This window comes from Equus quagga, chromosome 5 (genome assembly GCF_021613505.1).
Source record: "Equus quagga isolate Etosha38 chromosome 5, UCLA_HA_Equagga_1.0, whole genome shotgun sequence".
NCBI classification, from domain to species: Eukaryota; Metazoa; Chordata; class Mammalia; order Perissodactyla; family Equidae; genus Equus; species Equus quagga.
In genome coordinates, this window is record NC_060271.1 from 12,410,095 (window position 1) to 12,429,334 (window position 19,240).

The following is a 19,240-nucleotide window of genomic DNA, read 5'->3' on the forward strand; positions in this document are numbered from 1 at the left end:
GTCTTATTCATATTTGGATCTCCAGTGTTTGGAAACATCAATAAGCATTTGCTAAGTGAATGAAGGGGTAGGGGAAGCTGTGTGGTGTAGTGGGAAAGGCACTGAACTTGCTGTCTGGACCTGGGGCTCTAATCCTGGCTCTGCTACTAAGTGGCTGCGTGACTTTGAACAAGTCCCCTTACTGCTCTGGGTCTCAATTTCCTCATCTGTAAAACGAGAATAAAAATATAACCCTCTTCCTCAGGGTGATGGAGATTAAACGAGGCAACAGAACTCACCAGCTGCCTGCCCTGTTTGTGCCCTGCCCTCGTGAAACAGCCTGGACTATTTATTGTTCCTGTCATTTGGATCTCATTTGCTCTCTCTCTCTCCTGGTGAGAGCCGAGCTGAGAGCTGTTGCCTTGACGGAGAGGAAGTTTGCAGCAGTGGCATACATACAGTCCAGGTAGCCCCTGGGTTGCTGGAAGGGAAGACACCAAAAAGAGGGGAGCATGTTAGGCTACAGAGAGAGACCTGCTCTTTTTTGTGACCCCTAAAGCTGAAGAAGGACCCAAAGTGCGGAGAGTGAGGCAGAGAAGAGCTACATCATGTGCTGATGGGTCTGAGGAAGCCCTCAAACAGTGCCCAGGAATTTAGCAGCATCTGGAGGAATGCCATTTCTATGAAGACCACTCATTCATCTCATGTCATAACTTCTCAGTGCCTTGGGCTGATATGATTAACTCTATCTTGGCTTTTCAAGTTGTAAGAAAGATGTAGAGGAGAGGTAAAAAATTGCAAATGCCAAGTAAAAGGAAGACCGTTCTGAAAAAATGGAAAATCATGATTTTCGACACTGCTATCTCAAGAGATGGCTATCAATTCCCAGGTGAGCTGTCTTTCTAGAAGATCCCTAGTATTGCTCTTTTTATGTTGTAAAGGCAAACTTTTTCCGTCAAAACTTGATATAATCCCTGACTTACAAGGCATGTGGCTGGGGGTAAGGGGGAGGGGGTCCTGAAATCTGCAACTGATAATTTGTAGAGTTTTCTTGGAATACCATTTATTAAGTTTATTTAGCTGCATGGATTTGGCCTTATCACAAGACAAGTGGTCAAGGGAAGATGATGAGAGAGGGGGAAAAAGGGGGTCTGAGGTCAGTGATCCTTCTCCAAAGGCTAAGGTCAGTCCTTGTGTTAAATCTAGTGAACTTAAAAAAAATAATAAAAGTATGTTTCCATTTTTTAAGGCTTTTAAAAAAATATTGTGTGCTCAGATGGCACCTTTAATCACGAAGAACTTCTGGCTGAGTTCCAGGCTGATTCTGCTGGCACAGGGAGCTCTGAGATCATACCCTATATTCAGTGCTCAGAAGAAATATTTCATCCATCTCTGAAATGAAGAGGGGAAATGGAGCATATTTGAACAGTTTCATAGCAAGCCCATATCAGGGTGAAAAGTGAAGGACACCCTATCCATCTGGAGTTACAGAAAAGTACTATTAATTCTAAGTACTTAAGTGGCATTCCCCCCCCCCCCCCATTTTCAGTGTTTCACAATAAAGTAAGAAGCTTGCATAAATCTGAAGGCAATCTCTTATTTCACAGATATATAAATGAAGGCAGACAGATTTTGTGATTTACCTAAGACTACTTTAAATTAAAAAAAGAAAGAAGGGAGGCAAAGAGGAAAAAAAAAACAACTCCCAAAGTAGCAGGTTGTGACCCAAGAGTTTGAGCTCTTACAGCTGAATTTAATCCACACCCAGGCCAAATATAATTCTCCAGGATGGAAATGGTCCAGGACACCAGAGCTAACATTCGCTACCTTTGTCAAAGAGCCTGAGGCAGTTTGGTGACAAGCAGTCAGAACCTCACTTCTATATCTTAACTGAAAGAAAGTAAGACCAGAATCATCTGACAGGCGCTTCCCGTGGCAGGGGACTGGGTCAAGCCCATCCAAAGGAAGTGTGCTTCCCCTTTATTCATCATTGCCTCTTGCATCACTTTGCAGGTCTCCTATTCAAAGGTTTATTTGTTGGACAGTTGGGTCATACAATTTCAGGCGGCAAGGTTGAATCACAGCTTTATTCCATGTGCCAGTCTTGAGCACTAGATTATATATGGCGCTGCTTCTTTCCCAAAATCTTAGCTGTGGGAAAGGCCTGGGTGCTCTGTGTATTAGAAAGTGAAACCCCACCACTAAATGATGAAAAGTGGTCCAGGCAAAAGCTGCTGTGGAAATCTGAAAGCCATTATCTTTTCCACACTTCCTCTCCTCACCTTCACTTTGTTTTGGAATATAGAGGGACACCCGTGAACAAAAATAAACCAACTTGCCCTTGACTGATGGTTCTGCCTTTTGAGTTATCAAATGTGAGTACTTCTGGCTCCCAGATACGGTGAAGTAAAGAGACTGCTAGGAAGCCAGCCACAAATTAGAGTTGATCTTCCATCATCTTCTACTTAGAGGAATGGTCTAGGACAATTCAAATCAACAACGTGCCTTGCCCCAAAGTTGATGAGGCTTCTGAACCACATTTGGATTTCAGAAATGTAAGAAAGCATATAAGAATCCTGATGTTTCTCAGCTCAACCCTGTCCGTTCATTCTTACTGGCTCTTTTAAATCCACGACCCTATACTCAGTTCATATACATTTCGACTGTCTGCTCCCAAGAACTGTCTCAACTCAGTCAGAGCACCTTTAAGGAAGGCAGAATCACTTTAGGAGGTATTGGGTGAAACGTGGCAAGTCTTCCACAGGCACGAATCAATATAGCAGAGCCATTCGGGGTAGGAGGTTTTGCTAGGGCTTAAATCAGATTGTCAACCCGAACACAATAGGCTTTGTTACTCCTGTGTAAAGAGGAAACGGAGCAGTTTTTGGCCTCCCCAGACTGTATTGTAGGGTATGCAGAATGGCAATTCCAGGCACAACCTTCAGGAGACACAAATCTGCTTTTGGCTATTCAGTGTTCCTTAGCAAGTTAATTAGCTGTTTCTGAAATGCATGGAAATATTCAGCATTTTCATACTGAAGCCTATCATAGTTTTAAGCTTGGGGGGAGGGACTGGGCGTCTCTGGAAGGGGGTCTGTCAGGGAAAGAGCCCTTTTGGATAGGGACACCAACACCTGAGATTTATCTCAGAAACCATACACGCACCATAACTACAAAATATTTTTTCTGGCTTGAGCACTCGAGCTGAGGGGCCTGCTGTGGCGCCCCACTATTTATTTCAGGTGTGGGGAGTTTCCTCTGGGTTCAAAAGTCCCTGGGTGGGAAGCGCAGAGGGACTGCGAAATGCCTCCTTAAGAAACGCCTAACTGCTCCAGGGAGAAGCCGGGACGGGTTGCAGGGGTCCACGGGCACATCTTCTCACTGAGCGGTAACGGTCCTGCAAGTGGGTCTGGGGACCTTGGCTTTATTGGACAACTTATCATGGGGGTGGGGAGGGCTGTCCCAGCACGGTGAAGAGGTCTGTGGGGAGGGACTCTGCCCGGGGACCTCCTAAGGACCAGAAGAGCGCGCGTCCCGCCAAGTGACAGCCCGCGCCCCTCTCCGTCCGCTCCCCTCCCCCGCAGCCAGTCCCCGGCAGCGGGGATCGCGCCCGCCCGGCCTCCCCCTCTCTTCTCGCGTCCGGGCCGACCGAGCCTCAGCGGGAGCCCCGCCTGTCTCCGGGCAGCTTGAGCCCCCGAGCGCTCCCAGCCTGTCAGTAACCGCCGTTTGCGCTTTCTTTCTTTTTTTTTTTTTTCCCCCTCTTCTTTTCTTTCCCCCTTCTGCCTTTGTCCCGCTTAGTAACTGGGCTCCGACCAATCGCCGCCTCACCGGCCGGCGCCGGCTGGCTCCTAATTGGCCCGCTTGGGGCGCGCAGCCGTCTCCCGCTCCTTGGCTGGAGCAAGGCAGACAAAAGACGCAGGCTCCGGGCTCCGGCAACCGGGATCAGCCAATCAGCGTCTACCTTGTCCCTCTTCCCCCTCCTTCCTTCGCTCCCCTCCCTCCCCGCCTGGCTCGCGTGCTCCCGGCACTGACTCCTGGCGCGCGGCCAGCGCCCGGGCCGTACCATTCTCATCGAGGCCGGGGGGAGAGAGGATGGATGGTAAAGGAGCCGAGGCCTAGAAAGCGGTGGAGGAAGTTGAAAGCCGAGATGGTGGGCAGTTTTCTGAACCCTTTCTCAGGCACCTGACAGAATCCTAGTACACTGAGGCGGGGTAGAGTGGAAGGGGCAGTGGTGATGCTGACTGTCCCCCTTGCTCGGCGCGGTTGGGTGGAGCCTCAGCGGGGGAGCGTGGGGGGCGGGGGAGGGTGTCCCCCTCCGCGCCGTTAAAATGAAACTCTAGTGGCTGGAGTCAGGGCAGAGCGTGAGGGGAGCCGGTCCTGGCGGGCTTGCTTGCAGCCCAGCGGGAGCGCCCAGCCGAGCAGAGCTTACTGGACTCTCGGACCGGCCCCGATTCCGAGGCTGCAGCAGCTTCGGTTCCGAGCCCGACCAGAACGGAGCCCGAGTCCCGGCCCCTGAGGGGATCACTGTCTGCGGACCAGTGGGACCCCAAAACTTGAACGCAATCCCCAGCCCCCTTTTTATGCCTTCCTTTGTCACTTCCCCACCTTCCTCCCAACGCGTTCTTTTTTTCCCTCTTGATTCTCCCTCCCTCGAAGGACACAAAAGTGGCTTCCGCGGAAAGATTTGGAGGCGGTGGGAGCTTTTCTCTTTCGAGAGCGACGGAGTAGAAGGGATTTTTGGGACGGCGCTTTTTTAACACCTCTACCCTCCGCCCCCAAGCTTCTCTGTACCTCTCGGAGGAGAAAAGCCCGTAGATTGAAAGTTCCGGGGGCATTTTGCTGGGTGCTGGAGGAGGAGAGAGGGGGAGGAGGACCCGGTCCTCGTCCTGGTACTTGGCTGGACTTGTACCGGCCGTTGGAATCCCGAAGTACATTTCCGTGTGGGACTTCTACAGATATATATTTTTAGATTTTTAAATAGCAGATAAAAAAGATATATGCTTTCTATATATTTCTTGACAACCTGCCCCTGACAGCGCGATGTACAATACGGTGTGGAGTATGGACCGCGATGACGCAGACTGGAGGGAGGTGATGATGCCCTATTCGACAGAACTGATATTTTATATTGAAATGGATCCTCCAGGTACTTGGGAGAAAAAAAAGAATCTTGTGATGGGTTTGGTTTGTGTTTAACGAGACCTTGGTGATGTTTTCAGGGCAGAAGTCTCCCTGGGTGCGCTAGGTTTGGGATGAGGGGCAGATTTGCAGTTAGAGCCGCAGGAAAACTGCTTCTGGTTTACACGTTTAAAGTTTGCAGTTAGGACCCTGATCCTATTGTCTGCGAGGGTGGGGGTGGGGGCTGGAGTGGGGGTGGGAGGAGAGACCCGTTTCTTTGACTTCTTTGCCTTTGCGTGTCGTTCAGGTTTTTGTCGTGCCCCCCCCCACCCCTCTTTTTTTCTTTTTCAATTCAAGATTCTTCTACTTGCAAAGGATGCTTTATATCCTAGCCTTGAAGTCAGTCTTTCCCGTTGGGGGAATTCTTTAAAGCTTGTCATTTCAGACGTTTGTCTCATTTGGTTCGTTGTGTTCTACCTTCGTTAACTTCTGAAACTGGGTTGCCTGTGTGATTATTCATTTAAAAACCCCCTTTTTCTCTTGCAGAAACCGAATGCCGGTTAGTGATTTTCAGGGATTGGGCGTTTTTATTCAGTTATGGCCTTAGTCTGAGGTTTTTCTTCTCGGAATATAGTCGCTCAGAAAGACCTACGTGCAATATTTTATTACTCTTTAATTTATGGTGATTTAATTTATGGGATGGGGTTTAATATAACTTCAATTCTTAGAGTAAAAAAAGGAGGAACCTCCTTTTTTGCATGTGAATGTGTGATGTGTACATAGATGTGATGGGTTTGGATACACATAATGTAAAGTATACATGTACTGTATTTTTACTTTAGAGCTTTGTCTGAGACCCTTACAGACATTTTGTGTATCTGGTAGGAAAAGAAAAGGAAGGGAAAATGGAAAAGTTGGGTAATTTTTTTTCTTTAAAGTCTACCCCATTTTAGGATTATTAGCTTTCAGATTTTCAGACCCTGTTTGCAATTATAGACAGTGCTTTATGTAATGATTTTGAATAAGTAGAAGGCCTTTGTGACTCCTTAGTTTCGCTGAGGATGAATTCGTTGTCTTTTTAAAATGTGTTTTAGCTAAGCCTACAGAATAAATTGTGTGTCATTGGGGAACCTCAGTTATTATAAGACTATGTATTTTTGGAAACGTTTGAAAAGATTTGAGCCCATGCAAGTGTAATGAAGTATAACTCTTATAGAATGTAGGTAGAAATTATTTCCTGTGTCCTTGTGAACGGTGAATTATCCTCTTTGTTTTTTTTAATTAGTCATAGAGCGTTAAATGATGCTATATTAAAAGCTAATGTTGAATCAACCTTTTTCACTCTTAATGACCACTTAGAATTTTTTTCTTTTCCCCTCATTTTGGAGCCTTCTTTATTTGCTTTTGTAATTGTGACTGCAATCCAGATGCAGCTTTGTAGTGTTTTGCAAAGTTTGTAAGATTTACCACCCATCTATTGTGTGTATTTCCCCCTTTGTTTCCCCCTAATGGTAAAGCATCATTTCGGTTAGATGCATTTGTCATTCATGTAAATGGAAATTTAGTACATCATTGGTTCCTCTGCTGTAAAAAGTAAGGTTAATAATTCTAGATTTCTGTTATTATAAGAATTACATATTCAAACTGCCTTTGAATCATACTGTGTCATATAGTATCTTGCCTTGCAGACATACAAAGGGAATTTGTTGGGTGGAGAGGTGAGTGGGGAGGAGGGGAGAAAATGAAGAAGGCACAAATGTTTGAAAAATGTGGGCCTAGTGAAAAAATATTGGCCAAGTTGAGTTGGGTTGTCCAAAAATGATCTTTTAAAAAAGTTGACTATTATAATTATGTAGTGATGTGGGTCTTATAAGGTTGTATAGAAAATTCTGATCCAAACTTTGTGTGTTCCATGGAAATAAACTTTTGAGTTAAAATGTTCATCCTTGAATGAAATTTTGCATCCTGAGATTCTGTTTAGAATATTGAAAATATGCGTATGCTGTTCTTTATTACCCATTTTTGTAGGCTTAATGTAGAATACGGTTAATTATTTCTAACAGCTTTTTAGCACACTTGAGTATGCCGAAATGTTACCTTTGAAGTGACTGGTTTTTAATGGAAATAATGTGAGTGCCAACCTTGTTTTGTGTGATAAGTTTTTGAAACATTTAAAACTAAGTAAATTATTAGTGAAGAGGTTACAGCATGTCTTGTATCTGCCTTTTTCCTGGTTCCTATCCCAGATCAAGCTCTTATTATTTCCTGCGTGGACTGGTATGATAGCGCACTAACTGCTCTGTCCGTATCTCCCCTGTGCAATCCACAGTATTATTAAAGTATCATCTGACGATTTACCTTCCAATGGTAAATCTTCCAGTGACTTTAAAAACCTTCCAGTGGCTTCCCTTTGCCTGCTGAAAAAAGCCTCAGATTGCTTACCTTGTCATATAAGTCCCTCTGTTTTTGCTTCCAACCTAATTTTCCAGTCTATTCTCCTGGAGTCCATCACAAGTTCTCCGGAAGCTATTTTGTACTTGCTGTTCCTTGAATGTAGGCTTTTTCCTCTTCTTGGGATGGATGCCTTTCACTCTCAATGGTTACTTGTTGAAATCTTATATATGTTTAGGGCTCAGGTTAGATGCCTTCTTTGCCAGGGTGTATGTTCCTAGATTCCTTCTCTTAGAAGACATCGTTCCTTTTCCCTCCTTCTTCCAGCTCTTCTCAGATAGAACTTCTTCCATTCTGTCTAGAGTAGCTTCTGCATTTATTTATGTATACTCCCCCCTATGAATTGTCTTTTATAAACTTTTTAGCTTGCTCAGGGTCTTGCAAGTAGTAGACAATTTAATAAATAGGTGTTGAATTAACAAATATTTCAAGAACACTGTTTCTCTCTAGCCTTTAAGTGATTTTCTACTTAAGGTCCTTAGTCACCTCATTCCTTGGCTATTGCAACAGCCCAGCTTTAAGTAACTTTTGAATTAGTTGTTGACTTAGGGCCCTTAATTATAATATTAATATTACAGCTTTTAAAGTATGATTTTCATCTTAATTTTAGACTGAATCATAAATGCAAAATTATCTATCATTGCTTCCAGTGGCCTCAAAAACTGTTTTTCAAATGTGTTTCCCTCCAGCCTGTCTTTTCGAAAAGTACTGTTGCCATGCATCCTGAAGGTTTCTAATGACTACATGGATTGATACGTCTACTGTAACTTACTGACAATGTAAGGGTTGGATCCAAATGCAACTTTGATGTCTTAATCTTTATATATTTCCCAGAAGCAATGGAACTACTCAACTGTTTAGATGAAGCATAAAACTTTTTATTTTGGAAATACTAAGACTATTGCGCAGACAATTGCTTATAAGCATCTTGGTCGCTCCTGTTGTGATGGGAATTGGGATTATTTCGTAACAGAACAGTTGCTGGATAGGCCTCTCAAAGAGCCCTGTCTTTGGTATTGGGAGCTATTAGAGCATTACCAGTACACAGATGAGCATAAACTCATGCCCAAAGCTTATAGATAGTGGTCTGTTAGCTCATACTTTAGTTTTGACATTGTTACTGTTTTTATTTTGGGAAGATGTAATAAATTATTTCTTTTTTAAATTAATGGATACAGTTCTTTTTAAGATTGTAGACTTTTTGTTCTTATCAAGACAAATTTCTGAAATTATTTTTAGGGCAGCAACATCTCTTCAGCAGTAATTAGAAAATTAAAAGTTTTAATTCTTTGGCAAAACATAAATAGAAGAATGTCTGGAAAAGTGGTTCTCAATATTTTTGGGCTCGGTACACCTTTTATACTCTTAAAAAATTATTGAGAATCCCAAAGAGCTTGTGTTTAAGTGGGTTATATCTATTGATATTTACTGCATTAGAATAAAACTGAGAAATTTATAAAAAATAGTTATTTAATTCATTTAAAAGTAATAAAGCATTATATGTTAACAAAACTTTTTTTAATGAAAAAATAACTATATTTTCCAAAAAGCAAAAAAAAAGTGAGAAGAGTGGCTTTGTTTTATGTTTTTGCAAATAACTTTAATGTCTAGCTTTCTAATCATTAATGTCTGGCTTAGTAGAAGACATCTAAATTCCCATGTCTGCTCTTGCATTCATTGAGATATCACAGGTCGTAGCCTCTGGAAAACTCCAGTGTACAGTTGTGAGAGAATGAGAGTGCAAACAGCAAATGTCTTAGTAATACTGTGAAAATTATTTTGGCCTCTTGGACCCTCTGTAAGGGTCTTGGGGACTCGCAGGGGTCTCCGGATTATACTTTCAGAACTCCTAGTCTCGAAGTTACCTGACTGTGTAGTTGGATGGCCAACCTAGTAAAGGATCTGACTTTTTGAAACCGGATGAAAAGATTGTTCCAGGAAACTTAGTTACTTACTCTAGCATATGTGGTGTTTTCATCCTGGTAAAATTTAGATTAAGTAGCATTCTGGTGGAGAACTGGCACAGTGGCTCTGTGGTTGGGGAAGGTATCTGCAGAGAAACACACTGAAGAAATAGGTCACCTGCCACCGTGTGGTCCTTACTGTTGGCAGTTTGGGCATTCTACTTCTGGGGTTGATTTTTTCTTTATAACTCTGAACATTTGATGGGTTCATCTTAGATAAATGCTTCTCAAGTGTGTGGTAAGATATTTCTTTTATGAGCTAGGTGTCACTTTTTAATGATATTATAGTATGGGACAAATGTTAATATAAACAAATGATGTAAGAGCCTTGCCACTTTTTTTTCTCATCTTCTTACTGAAAAAGATTAGTCATTGCTTTCATTTAATATATTATAGTTTATAGTGTATCCAACTATGTTTCATTAGAAGTGTGGTGATTCTCCCTTTGATAATGCGTTTTCAATTTGTTCTCATCATTGCTTTCATGCTGAATACCTTTATGTTTTTCTTAGAATGTAGAAAAGATTGGACATGTTTGTGGTCACCATATATAACAAGGTAGGTAGAAAAATAGTTACATATATGTCTATGTGATATGATATAATTTTTATCGATATTAAAGGGAGATGCAGGCTGAGTGTGGTAGAAAGAACACAGGCTTTGGAAACAGATGATAGGGGTCCCAAACCTAGCTTTGCTTCCTACCCTGCCCAAGGTTGTTTAGCTAGTACTTAACCTCTCTGAGCACCCATTTTCTCTTTTGTAAAATTGAGCTAATACCCACCTTTCAGAGTTGTTCTGGGAATTAGACATACTGTATCAATATGTAGCACAGTGTTTGGCACGTGGTATGTTCCCAGTTCATTGTAGCTTATATCTTAAAGCATGTTGATAACCTATAATTATTCCAAGTCTACCTCTTTGCATACTCTTGCAGTCAGAACCTTTTGAGCTATCTTGCCCCATTCTTTTCTTCATCCCTGACATTTAAACTGGGGCCATTTTGTTTTGGGAACAGTTCTCTAGGGTCTTTTCTAGTTATAACATCTTGTGAGTCTATGGAAATTTCGCTCCAAGTCATCCTTTCTGTTTAGTTTCTAATGTTGTTGTCCACTTCCTCATCACCTCACACTTGAAATGATGTGTATTGAAGGTAATAGTTGCTAATGTTTGTTGAATAATTATTGTAGCCCAAGAACTATGTTGAATGCTTTTATATGTGCTATTTCTTTTAGCCACACAGCAACCTTATAAAATAGGCACTATTAGTATCTCACTTTACAGACGGGACACTGAAACTTAGATGTGTTTAGTAACTTATTCAATGCCCCACAGCTAGCAAGTAGCAGAGCAGGTCTGCCTGCCTGACTCTTAACACTCAGGTTCTTAACCGGTACCTCCTAATTGGTTGCTGTTTCTGGTTTCTTCTTCCCGTCTGCCATAAATTTATCCAGAATTTTTCAGCCGGGTTAATCCTACTGAAATGTTATTTTCATTGTCTTACCACTTTACTTAGAAATAATCAGCGACTCTCCATTTCTTTTTAGAGGCCATATTCTTAAACTTAGCATACATGATCTTTAGTAATATGGCACCAATTTACATCTCCAACTTAATTACCAGTCTTCTATTCTCATTTCTCTTCTAGCCTCATTTCTGGCTATCCCCGGAATATACCTTGCTTATTGCCATCTCCAGCCTTTTGCTTATGCTGCTTCTTATGTTAGATTATGCCCATCCCATCCCCATCTTCAAATCAGGATCCTTTGCAAGTTCCTCTTCCTTCATTTCTTCCTCCAAAAATTCTAACACTGAACCCCTTAATTATCTAGGGCTATGGTCTATTATTTTGACACAAAATCTTGGTTATATTATGGCATTTAATTATTTCCTGAATATAATTTGTCCCCCCAACAGATAAGCTTCTTGAGATCAATCTGTTGTATTTCTTTTTATCTTTTTTTTTCCCTAAACACCCAGTGCCCAAATATTTTGTTAAATCTTAGGTCTGTGGACCCAACCAGCTTCATTTTGTGACTTCAGTTTTAAAATGTTGATATTATTTATTATCAACATGTGACCTTTATACTTATAAAGATAATTTATTCTAACAAAGCAAATAATGAAAAAAATGTAACACAATGTTATTAGCAAAACTTTATGGTTTTGAGTAAGAGTCATTTTTGAAATTTTGAAGAATTAGAAGTGAGTAGTAAGTTTTTGAAAGTTTGTTAGGCTCATTTTACACAGTGCTGGGACAAATGGAGGTTTTTTTTTTTTTTGATGTTATGATAGTTTACAACCTTGTGAAATTTCAGTTATACGTTATTATATGTCAGTCATACTATAGGTACACCACTTCACCGTTTGTGCCCACACCCACCCCACCTTTCCCCTGGTAACCACTAATCTGTTCTCTTTGTCCATGTGTTTGTTTATCTTCCACATATGAGTGGAGTCATACAGAGATTGTCTTTCTCTATCTGGCTTATTTTGCTTAACGTAATACCCTCAAGGTCCATCCATGTTGTTGTGAATGGGACGATTTCATCCTTTTTTGTGGCTGAGTAGTATTCTGTTTGTGTGTGTGTGGTGTGTGTGTGTGTAACACACACACCACACATACACACCATATGTTCTTTATCCAGTCATCAGTTGATGGCCACTTAGCTTGCTTCCACATCTTGGCTATTTTGAATAATGCTGCAGTGAACACTGGCATGCATGGATTTCTCTGAATTGCTGATTTCAAGTTCTTTGGATAGATACCAGTAGTGGGATGGCTGGGTCATATGGAATTTCTATTTTTAATTTTTTGAGAAATCTCCATACTGTTTTCCATAGTAGCTGCACCAGTTTGCATTCCCACCAGCAGCGTATGAGGGTTCCTTTTTCACCACAACCTCTCCAACATTTGTTATTTTTTGTTTTGGTTATTTTAGCCATTCTAGTGGATATAAGGTGATATCTTAGTGTAGTTTTGATTTGCATTTCCCTGATGATCAGTGATGATGAGCATCTTTTCATGTGCCTATTTGCCATCCATATATCTTTGGAGAAATGTCTGTTCATATCCCCTGCCCATTTTTTGATTGGGTTGCTTGATTTTTTGTTGTTGAGTTGTATGAGTTCTTTATATATTGTGGAGATTAAGCCTTTGTCGGATATATGATTTGCAAATATTTTTTCCCAGTTGTTGGGTTGTGTTTTTGTTTCAATCCTGTTTATCCTTGCCTTGTAGAAGCTCTTTAGTCTGATGAAGTCCCATTTGTTTATTCTTTCTGTTGTTTCCCTTGTCTGAGAAGATATGGTGTCTGAAAATATCCTTTTAAGACTGATATCAGGGAGTGTACTGCCTATATTTTCTTCCAGAAGTCTTATGGTTTCAGGTCTTCCCTTTAAGTGTTTGATCCATTTTGAGTTTATTTTTGTGAATGGCGTAAAAAAAAGGTCTATTTTCATTCTTTTACATGTGGCTCTCCGGTTTCCCCACACCATTTGTTGAAGAGACTTTCTTTTCTCCGTTGTATGTTCACAGCTCCTTTGTCAAAGATTAGCTGTCCGTAGATGTGTGGTTTTGTTTCTGGACTTTCAATTCTGTTCCATTGATCTGTGCACCTGTTTTAGTACCAGCACCGTGCTGTTTTAGTACCAGTACCCTGCTGTCTTGATCACTGTAGCTTTGTAGTCAAATGTAGGTTTAAGTTACCCAATGTGTTATTATACCAATTAAATGTAGAATACGTAGCACTTGACTTGAGATAACAGGGTAAGGTCAGCCATCGAGCCTTGTAAAATCAGTTTCCAAACTTTCCCCATATATGGTATATTTGTTCCTTGTGCATATTTGTAAGTTCATGTAAAGTAAGAGGGTTATCTTATTTTTTGTATAAAAGCGGCAGTAAGCTAGGTCCAGTTTGTGACATCATACCATTTTACGTGTCCCATGTAAATATGAAAACTGCCCTGTGCCCTATGAATATGAGCCAACGCAAAGCCAAAGTCGGTACCATGAGGTCATACCATCCACCGTTATCCAGCCTTGGATTTCCTGTCTGATGTTCTGTTTGTGGGCCAGATGAATTGTCTACCCTTGTCTAAGGGTATAGGACAACAAATCCAGAGCATGTGGTGATGTAATCTAAAATACTTACCGGTATAGTTTTTATTTTTAAACTTGAGAAAAAATAAATTCAATCATGAATCAAAATTTAAAATTGGGTGTAAGTTGTTTTGGAGAAAGCCTTTATTGAAATGAATTATTTGTACTGGGAAAATATTGCTTTAGAGTCTCTTCTTTCATATGTATTATTCTTTTTAACTTTCTAACTCTACAACAGAGTAACTCAGGATGATATAATTTATGTTGAACTTTTAATATGCATTCGTAGAATTAACCACAAAGTTTTTTTCTGAGATTAGTTCTGGGATTTGTTTCGTAAAAAAGTAATATCTTTTCAGCTGCAAGCAGCAGAACCTAGTTCAAAATGGCTTAAGAAATAAGAAATTTTATCTTTAGGCTTCAGGATTGGTTTACAGTTCAACAATGTCAGTAAAAACCCATATTCTTTCCCTTGCTCAATTCTGCTCTCCTTGGGATCAGCTTCATTGTCAGGTTGGTATCAAAGTGTTTGTATCGATTCCAAGCATCGTATCCATACCCACAACTTCTGAAAGAAGGGGAGGGGCTGCCCTGGCCGAGTGGTTAAGTTCCCTCCCTCCGCCCAGGGTGTGCTGGTTTGCATCCTGGGTGTGGACCTTTGTACCGCTCATCAAGCCACGGTGTGGCGGCATCCAACGTGGAGGAACTAGGATGACCTACTACTAGGATATACATCTATGTACTGGGGCTTTGGGGAGGAAAAAAAAAGAAGGTTGGCAACAGATGTTAACTCAGGGCCAATCTCTTCACCAAAATAAATAGATAAAAGAAGAAGAAAGATGTCTTTTCTTTTACTTCTGTTTTTGAAGAGGGAAGGTTTTCTCTGAAAACCTCTAGCAGACTTCTCTCACATCTTTTTGGCCAGAATTGGGTCGTATGCTTATTCCTGAACCAATCACTAATGATTACCCTTGAATTAACCATGTCCATGCCTGAATCTGGAGTGGTGTTGACTTTTCCTGAGGTATTGTTTTGGGGAGGGATTCTATTTGGAAGGAAGGAGTGGGCAGGGGTGGGGGGGTTTGAGGGGAGTGGGCGTGTGGAGGCGGGGTGTGAATGCTAAGTAGGCCATCTATAGCGACCACTCTGGGAAGTAATTTGGAGAACTATAGCTCTTTTCAAAATTCTTGTCTTTGTGTTTGTAAATAAAAAGAATTTTGCAAGTTAATTTTTTTTCTTTTTCAAACTAAAATCTAGTTATGAGAAACCCATTTTCATTTTCTAAATTGGAATTCAGAGTCACATAGTATTGAGAGTTAAATATGAGACAGGCCTTTTCCTCTTTCTTGTCAGTTGTTTACTAGGAAATGGGGAAGCTAACTTCTCTGGTTGACAGTTTCCTTATTTGAGGCATGTAGGTGTTGGAATAGAGTATATTAGTGTATCAAGTAAATGAGTGTGAGAGAGCATTTTGCAAAACGATAAATTCCAAATTCCAAAGTTTAGTAAATTAAGTAATAAGCTTGGGACCTGTAGAATGACTTATGAGTTTAATGACTAGCCTTAAAAATTAGAGGGGCCCGGCCTGGTGGTGCAGCGGTTAAGTTCGCACGTTCTGCTTCTCAGCGGCCTGGGGTTCGCTGGTTGGCATCCCGGGTGCGGACATGGCGCCGCTTGGCAAAAAGCCATGCTGTGGTAGGCATCCCACGTATAAAGTAGAGGAAGACGGGCGTGGATCTTAGCTCAGCACCAGTCTTCCTCAATAAAAAGAGGAGGATTGGCAGTAGTTAGCTCAGGACTAATCTTCCTCAAACAACAACAACAACAAAATTAGAACACTATTTTTTTTTAAGTTTGGCACTTGAGCTAACAACTGTTGCCAATCTTTTTTCTTTCTGCTTTTTCTCCCCAAATCCCCCCCAGTACATAGTTGTATATTTTAGTTGTGAGTCCTTCTAGTTGTGGCATGTGGGACGCTGCCTCAGCGTGGCTTGATGAACAGTGCCATGTCCTCGCCCAGGATTGGAACCGGCAAAACCCTGAGCCACTGAAGCGGAGCGTGAAAACTTAACCACTCAGCCTTGGGGCCGGCCCCAAGAACACCACTTTAACCCATAGATCACGTCTTTCAATTAAAATCTACTCTGTAACTAAGTATTGATTTTTCCAGTATGTTGAAAATCTAGAGGTGGTATAGTGGGGTAGTTAAGAGAAAGGACTCTCGAATCAGACTGCCTGAGTTCAGATTTTGCCTCTGCTACTGCCTAGCATGTGTCCTTCGGCAGTTTACGTATCTTTTCTGTGTTTTGGTTTCCTCACCTATAAAATGCAGATGTTAATGGTCACTACTTCAATAGGGTTGTTGTGAGGATTAGTAAATTAATAACTGTAAAGCACTCAGTGTGGTACCTGGAACATATTAAGTACCCATAAATGTTTTTGTTTGTGTATATTAATTAATTCATGTTTTTCAACAAATATGTGATTGCCAGGCACTCTTCTAGGTATAGCAGTGAACAAAATAGCAAACTCCCTGTATTTGTGGAGCATACATTTTTAAGAGAGGCAAGAGAGCAGAGAATAAACAAATTTATAAATAAAATACATAGTGATGGTGATAAATGATATGGAGAAAAAGCAAAGAACAAAAATAGAGAGTGGGGGAACTTCTATTTTAAATAGGAGGACAAGGAGGGTCTGACCTAAAGGAAGTGAGGAAACAAACCTTGTAGATCTATGGGAGGTGTGAGGGCAAGGGAGAGTGCCAGGTAGAGGAAAGACCAGATGACTTACTCTGAGGCAGGAACATCTCTGTCTTGTATTCAGGGATTATCTAGGAGTCTGGTGTGGCTGGAGTGGAATGAGGGGAAAGTAGGAAAAATGGAAGACAGGTAATGGTGTGGATGGTGGTGTCCATGTCGGATACTGTAAGAACTTCAGCTTTTAAAACTTGACTGAGATGAGAATCCATCCAAGTGTATGAGCAGTGATGTATTATGATTCTTGGCTTAAAATGATCATTCTGGCTGCTGGTGGGAAGTAGGAAAAGATGGAAGTGGAGAAACTGGTTTGGAGGCTATTGTGATAAACAAGCTGAGGGATGATAGTGGCTTGGACGAGGGTAGAAGCTTTGGAGGTGGTAAAAAGTGATTAGATTCTGAATATTATTACCAGTTATAAAGCATGTAATTTCTAAACTGACTTAGTCACTTTATTTTCTAATTTCTTAGCTTTATATTTCTCTATGTGTTTTAATAATTAAAAGATTTAACTTTTAGAATAATACCAAGGCTATTTATATATATATATTTTATGTATTTTTCTCTTTTTTGAAGTATTATGATTTCTGATCTCTAACAACTGGGAGTGAAACAGCATAATATGTGGCCTTAGTTATTTGATAAAGCTTACTCATGAGTTACTTTTATAAACATTACTCTATAAATCTAGACTGTACTGTAATTTACTTTCAAAAGTAACTTTGAAAAAGAAATTATCTTAAGGTCCTTAGTTTTTATGAGCTATGAAGGGGAGAAGAAATTAAAGAGAAGGAAGCCATGCATACATGTTTCATTTTACTTTATGTGCTAAAGTTGTTGGTATTTTAGAATAATTAAAATATATTTCGGTGTTTTTGCTTATTAGTATAGTGCTTAAGTGCTGGAGTAGAGACATTGCAATAAAATGGGGAAACATTGCTCACTGTTTAAGAGCTCTACGCTCAGATTGCCTGGATTTCCAGTTCTAGTCTTGTCTACTTCCACCTTGTGACTTGACAGTTCCCTGATCTGTATAGCAAGGAGAAGAGCTTAGAACAGGTATCTGCTGTTATTGTTATTATCTCATTATTATTAAGCTGGGATGCCTTGTGACATAGCTCCTCTCTTCCATTCAGAGGAGGCACCAGCCTGACATTTAAATTGAATCAAAAAGTAATTTAAATCTTTATTCTAGCCTCTTAAAAATGCCAAAGGGATTACATTTATACCATACTGCAATACTACTAAAAATCTGATTTCTCTATTTTTGGTCAGTATCTTTGCATGATTAATACCAAACTTCCTTCTCTCTTTTAGAACTTGCAAACTCTCTCATAACAACTTGAACAGTCTCATTTTTTTTGTTTCTTTCCTCCCTTTCTCAAACTTTTTAGTTTCTCTTCCAGGAGTACCTATCTCCCTTTAAGCTCTCCCTTTTGCCTGTTTCGTTACTCTGATCTATATAATAAAGGCCAGGAACCAAGGGAGTAAAGAAAAGAATCTGTGAATACTTAATACAGCAACATTTTGGATTTTGTCACATTTAGCTGCCATAGAGGGTATAACACGTTTTGGCTTTTAGAAAGAAGTCTGCTTAGTTTTAAAAGGACAATCAGGTGGTTCAGACCTGTTGTGGGACATTAGTTCAGGACTTGGGGTTTAATTTTTCTCCTAGTATTTATGAACTGTAAGAGCAGCTGGCACATCTGTCTGACTGAGACTGACCTGGGCCTCTCTTTTGTTACTTAGGAATCAACCATGGGCATTTAGAGTAGAGTTGCCAGATAAAATACATGCAGTATGTCTCATGCAATATTTGGGATATACTTATGCTAAAAAGTTATTTGTTGTTTATCTAAAATTCAAATTTAACTAGATGTCTTGTATTTTTATTTGCTAAATCTACAACTCTAATTTAGAGAGAGGCTAGACAGTTGACTAGATGGTATTTCTACTACATTTTATGATGTTTAGGGATAGATGTGTAACTTGATGTAGTGAATATCACTACTTTCAGTTTCCATAACAAAAAGTTCAACTCACCTTAGTTTAAACAAAGAGAATTTATGGGTTCATGTAATTGAAAAGTACAAAGGAAATGGGGGCCCCTGATGTGGTTTGATCAAGACTGTCAGGCTTTAGGGCTGGCCCCATGGCTGAGTGGTTGGGGTCGTGCACTCCGCTTTGGCGGCCCAGGGTTTCACCAGTTCAGATCTTGGGTGTGGACATGGCACCACTCATCAAACCATGCTGAGGTGGCATCCCACATGCCACAACTAGAAGGACCCACAACTAAAATATACAACTATGTACCAGGGGGCTTTGGGGAGAAAAAGGAAAAATAAAATCTTTCCAAAAAAAAAAAAAATTAAGCTTTGCCCTGTTTTTCTGCGTTTCTCCTGGCTCTCCCCTGTCTCAGCTTTTTTCTCAGGCTGGCTTCCCTGGTAGTACAAGATGACTGTTTTTGGCTCCTGGGGCTGTGTTTCCTCATTTCTGGGGGAGAAAAAGGATATGTCCCACAGATGTAACACAAAAATCCTGATCTTGATGCTAATTAGGCTATCCCTGTGTTGTAAAGGATCCTGACTCTTAAAATCTGGACTCCTTAAACTGCTAATTACAGGTTTTCTGTCTAGACCAGTGGCTCTTAAATTTGAATGTGCATCAGAACCACCTGGAAGACTTAGTAAAATACCGAGTGCTGGGCCCTACCCTGAGAGCTGCTGACGCAGTAGGTTTGGGGTTGGGTTGTAAGAATTTGTATTTGTTACAAGTTTCCAGATGTTCCTGATTTGGCTGGTGTGCAAACCACGCTCTGAGAACCACTGCTGTGTCAAATTAGGGCCTACTCCTGGAGCTGGGGAAGG

General features: G+C 40.8%; 1 protein-coding gene across 3 annotated transcripts in view; it reads left to right on the plus strand.

Annotated features, from left to right (window-relative positions):
* The first annotated feature begins 4,107 nt into the window (after positions 1–4,107).
* PIK3R3 (phosphoinositide-3-kinase regulatory subunit 3) overlaps positions 4,108–19,240 on the plus strand; it is a 104,588-nt gene continuing 89,455 nt past the window's right edge. The window contains exon 1 of one of the 3 annotated variants that reach the window (XM_046662041.1): positions 4,108–4,129. Coding sequence is in view for 1 of the 3 variants with exons in the window: in XM_046662039.1 (XP_046517995.1) it covers positions 5,020–5,125 (106 nt within the window). In the remaining 2 variants the exon portion in view is untranslated. Of the gene's footprint in view, positions 4,130–5,014; positions 5,126–10,044; positions 10,071–19,240 lie in introns of those variants that run through there. The other 2 variants (XM_046662039.1, XM_046662040.1) reach the window with 2 other exon arrangements.